This window comes from Corvus brachyrhynchos, unplaced genomic scaffold (genome assembly GCF_000691975.1).
Source record: "Corvus brachyrhynchos isolate BGI_N302 unplaced genomic scaffold, ASM69197v1 scaffold126, whole genome shotgun sequence".
Taxonomy (NCBI): Eukaryota; Metazoa; Chordata; class Aves; order Passeriformes; family Corvidae; genus Corvus; species Corvus brachyrhynchos.
The window spans coordinates 3,857,183-3,862,463 of record NW_008239283.1 but is presented as its reverse complement, the minus strand read 5'-3'; the positions used below and the strand labels follow the sequence as shown (position 1 = coordinate 3,862,463).

General features: G+C 38.8%; 1 protein-coding gene across 1 annotated transcript in view; it reads left to right on the top strand.

Moving 5' to 3' along the window:
* Positions 1-5,281, top strand: part of R3HDM1 (R3H domain containing 1) — a 51,694-nt gene that overhangs the window by 40,709 nt on the left and 5,704 nt on the right. Inside the window, 2 exon segments of the mRNA XM_017740162.1 lie at positions 1,414-1,517; positions 2,132-2,299. Coding sequence (XP_017595651.1) covers positions 1,414-1,517; positions 2,132-2,299 — 272 coding nt within the window.

Below are 5,281 nucleotides of genomic sequence, written 5' to 3'. Positions count from 1 at the left end.
TCCCTAGTTTTTTGAACTTGGAAATGAGCTGCATTTAAAAATACCTGGAAGCTTTTAAACAAGCCGCAACAGTATGAAGCTTGTTCATCCTTTTGAGAGTGCAGAGACTTCAGTAGTATTTGTCATCGCCACATGGCTTCACTTGCTTAAATCAGAATTCTTGTTCTTTGTATCTGAAGGTTTTTTAATCCTTTTCTGTAGTTATTATATTTGAGATTCAGTGAAGTCACAGGTAGGCATAATCCCAGACTTCTTTTGAATTAAGTTTGATTGCTTGATCTTTTGTGTAATTTAGAATGTCCCTCTCATTTATTATGAATTCAGATCAAACTAGCAACTAATGACAGCATCTTGCTTTCATCAGAATAGTTATGCTGCAACACTTGAACAAGGAAAGCAGAATGCTGTTCTGCAGGAGCTGAAAGTGTCAAACCTACAGGTCACTGCTGAAAACTAGAATCAGTAGGCAGATCAGAAGCTGTGTGAGAGCATCTGTGTTAGTTTTCACTTGATTTTGTCTGCTTTAATGGAAGGGAATCTTAGAATTATATAAGTGAACTATGGGACAAAGGATGGAACAAAGTTTTGACAACATAGGTAAAAACAGTAGGTCCAAGAGGATTAAACCTACTTTTTTTTCCCACAATTTGAAGGAATTGATTTTTTCTCAGAATGTTTATCTGTTAGTACAGGATTCTATAAGCACTGTTCTGATTATGGTCCACCAACCTGATGTTCTGGCTGAGCATTAGTGGTATAATAGAATCTATGTGTGTTACCTGTTTTTCCCCCGATTACCCTGAAAAACTACCTGGCATAAATAAACTTCTAAAGTCATCCTTTTCCTACAGTTTGCAAACAACTGAATGGCTGTTTATCCCCTGGAGTCATGTTCCTTCTCCCACCCCCCACTGGAAAAGCCCTCTCCTCTCTGGGCTGTGTCAGTGGACCCTGGAGCAGAGCTGTATGCTTTGGTGTGCTGAACCAGCTGCCCAGGACCAGCCCACAGCTGAGGGTCTGCATCCCAAATCTCATGGCAGGGGCTGTGGGTATTCACTTAGCTGAGACCCAATCCTGCTTAAGTGAGCAAGACAACAAATTGTCTTTTTATTATTATTATTCTGCATATCTTTATGCTGATACAGAGCTGTGGACACAAAAATAGTATATCAAAAGAGGTGAATTAGTACAGCTTCTCAGTGTAGGCAGGGCATGTGTTTTTGCTAAGGAAGAGGTGTGAAACTTCAGTCTTCTGAAGAATGAGTGAATTCAGGGGTAGGTGGGAATATTACTGATTTTAAATTAACAAAAGCTCAGTGATTTGCAGTACATGTAGACAGCAAACGCAGAAGTCGTGATTAAATGAGTGTAGCATAAATGCCTGTTAGTCATGTTCTTTTTTTGTTATTACAGTTCATCCGTAGGATATCTGCAGCCTCCTGGATCAGAGCAGATACAGTTTCCTAGAACATCATCGCCATGCAACTCTCAGCAGCTTCAAGGACAGCAGTGTGCAGGTTGGAATAAAGTGTCTATTGATAAGCTTAAAAAATGTCTACCAATTATTATGCTGGGTGATTGGATATTTGCTATTAAGGGTTTGATTTAGAATTAACTGCTGTATTCTATTTCCTCTTTTGTTTCATTTTTGAATTTATTTTCCATTTTTAACCCTGAGGCAGTTTAATTTGAAATGTCAAATTTTTTTATCTTTGAAATATCTCAAGTTACTTTCTTAAAATCCAATAACATACATCATAATGCCTTGCATGTCTACTGGTGAGTTGAGACAGACATGGGAACTATACGTTGGCCATTGGCAGCAGAATCACTTCCATCCTTTCCTGAATAACCAGATAGGTCTGAAAAATTTGAAATTTGGGTTTCTATTTGACAGAAGGAGTGAGGTACATACTTGAAGGAGCCTACTTGGCTCTTCTACTCAAGAACCGGTCTAGATATCAGTTAACAGAGTAGGAGCAGTGATTTTCGTAAGAGGTCTTGAGGGGAGTTTGGAAACTCAGCGTTCTGGGGTAGCTTTGTGACCTGCTGGAAAGTCGAAAGTACTTCAAAGCTGTGTGAGGTGGTTTTGTTTTTATGGCAGCCTTATTTACTGCTTTTACTTTCATAGTTTATAGCAACCATTCAAGTCAGAAGCCATCACCTCCTACATTATTGCCACCTTCATCCAAGTCAAAGCCACAGCAGGCTGCTTCCATTGTGCACTACAGCATAGTGTCTCCACCCTCATCATGTAAAAGTTCACCCACTGGTCTTTCCATCATGCAGCCAAAAAAAGGTATATTTTATTGGGATTTTCATCTAAGCCATTCTGTCTAAAACTTACTGTAAATTTTCAGACTGGTTTCATGGCTAACTGCTAGAACAACTGCAACTTGAGTGCCATCTCTGATTTTTAAATTCTTCATCTGAATTGCTATTATTGTATCTTTTAAAATGATAATGTGGAACTTAAGTGAAACAATGGCTGCATGGGGGTGGCCTGGAGGCCACCTTCAGCAGGTAAATGTTACTCAGCAGAAACACTTAGGTTCAGAATGTTTTGATCTACAAAATACTTGGGTAATTTTTAAAAGGTGTGTAAATAGAAGCCTCAATGTGTTTGAAAGCAGTGTTGACATAGAGCTTGTCAATCCATGAAACCTTTATAAATGTTAATATCCAAACACTTAAAACTCTGAAGGTCTAACCATAAAATTGATGGACTGGTCAGGAAAATAAGAGCGCTAGAGTTAGCCTCCAAACAAGAGATTACAGAACAATCCTGTGACCACAGTGGCACTGTCTGTATTTTACCAGTAGGGAATTTGATACATTAGAGGCTTGGTTGGAAAAAAAGGGATAATCTCAAACTCTGCTATCTCAGTATTTTGCAAGCAAGCACTAGATTAAACAACCCTAGATCAATGACCTACATTCTGCTACAGATGTGGTGTTCTTACAAACATTTATCTCTAAGGCATTTTTAGAACCTGTTTATTAGTAAATAGATAGCATGCAGTTAAGTGGCAAGATAGCTGGATTAGCAGTTTGTGGGCAGGTTTGGTTTTGTTTCCATTTTGCTTCAAATTTGTCTTTAATTCTGGAAGATTGTAATTTCAGAATGTATAAAGTGGGCCTCGCACTAGTTTGTTTTTCTGCCTTCCCAATCTATGCTGAAAGTGCTGGTTTTGTGCAGTTTTCATGGCCTGGTTCAGACCTGTAAACTGTGGTTTAAGGAAATTTCAGGAAGGAGGAAGCCCACTATGAGGGGGGGGAGCAAATTCTGAGAGAACAAATCAAAACCTGCACTTTTCAATAAGTAAAGGCACTGAGATGCTGAATCAAGGCCTCTGAGGTAGGGCCAATGAGCAGGTAGGTGCACAGACAAGTAGCAGAGCTGTGTTACAGGGGACCAGACTGTAAATCTGGGGAGGCTTTGAAGGATTTCTGCATGTCCCCTCTCACGGGATATGTCAGGTCATAAAGTGTCTGCAAACTGACTTATGCACTGTGTGACACTTCATTTTGTCAGGATGCTTGTTTAGGAAAATAACTCCATTTATTTTCATTTACTGAAATGCTGGGGTACTAGAAGCAAAAGAAAAAACAAGGTTTTCTGAATGTATAAAGTTTTCTTTTGCAGTTTAAATTGCATTTCAGATTGACACTCTTGTAGAGATGGTGCTGTAAGTGTTTCAAAAGACAAATATGTTTATTGTTGGGTGTTCTGTTCTCACAGAACAGAGCTAAGTCAAAAAGAGTATGCTAGAGTGTTGCAGAATGAAATACTGTATATAAACCGGTAAGATGTAAATGATTATCATTTATAATGCATATAAATATATGCATAGAATAGTAAAATGAAACCCATTTTTGTGTGTTAAATGCAGTGGGTATATAGGTGTATAGGTGTCCCAGGTTTACACATAGGGACTAGATAAGTTTATGGCTTTACCAGTGGAAAACTGTTGTTTTGTATATTATTCTGATTATGTAGCAGTCATAAACAGACTTGTATTTTATTCTGCTGTGCAATAAAACAGAAATATTCACAAGGTGGCTCTTGCAGGGACTCCTTAACTTATATACTCTGCTAAAGCTGGCCAGATATCTGATGCTTCAGTTGCAATCTGTAACACATGGGTAAAACTTCTTGCCATTAAAAAGAAAGTATAGATGTGAAAACATTAATAATTCAGTTACCCATATCATAAATACTTCCAAATACAATTTACAAAAGCTAACGTAGTTTTAATGTTGTGCGTTCCTTATTCTACATTGTTTGGTTTAATTTTTGAAGAAGTCTCTTTTTGTGGAGCCCAGGGGTAGTGACAACAATAGTCCATTATGAAAAACACCAGATGAATGCATTTTATAATCTGTATCTAACTGCTCCTCACTGATGCTCTGATGTGGCAATAAATTGAGAAAATTGCAGAATGCTGCTTTAAAGATGGATGATTAAATAATGTTTAAACCCTGTGTTTTAATTGTGGTTTCTGAGAAATGCTGTAAACAGTGGGTAGAGCAGAGAAAGAAATTGCAAACAACCATTTACAAATAAAAAGGACATTATATAAATTACCTGGGGCAGAGAGGGGAGATGGTTTGTCTCTTGGGCAGCCTCTCCTCACAGCTCCTGGCATGAAACCTTGTGGAACAGTCCTGGATGTTCAGGTGTTCTCCCCTGCCTCTGGTGTTTCTGTGGCTACTGCAGTACCCAAGTGGGACAAGGTGTTGGGTTCAGTTTGCAGTATCTGCCCAGAAAAGCATTCCTAGAGAGAACTTGTAAGTGAGGGTAAGCGTGCCTAGACTAAAGGTTGATCCCAGACCTTTCTGATATATGTCATCCTATCAGAGAAAACATTTTGTGTGCATTGCTGTACATCATGTAAAACTAACTAGGAAACTTCTGTTTTTAAATATTTTCGCTTAATATCACATTCTGCAACACATGGCTCTGACAGAAGCTGCAGTGAATGCTGAATACTGTCACCTACTAAGAAATAGTGATTTCTTTCAGAAATATCCTCAGCAATGAGTTTCAGTGGTTCCACTATCTTTTGTTCTGGGAAGCCCTCTCCAAGTTAACTACTGCAGATGTAGCTGATAGTGGCAATGTAATTGTACAGAAGATACTGCTCCAGTTTTCTAGAATCAGCAGCTTCTTTAGCAAAACTTGTTTAGCACAATCCTTGTGTTACTTCCCCTTTTCCTGTGTGTTGTGCTAAGCGAGCCGTGCCGGGAGTGCTGACTGTGCCCTGTGGCTCCTTGTGTT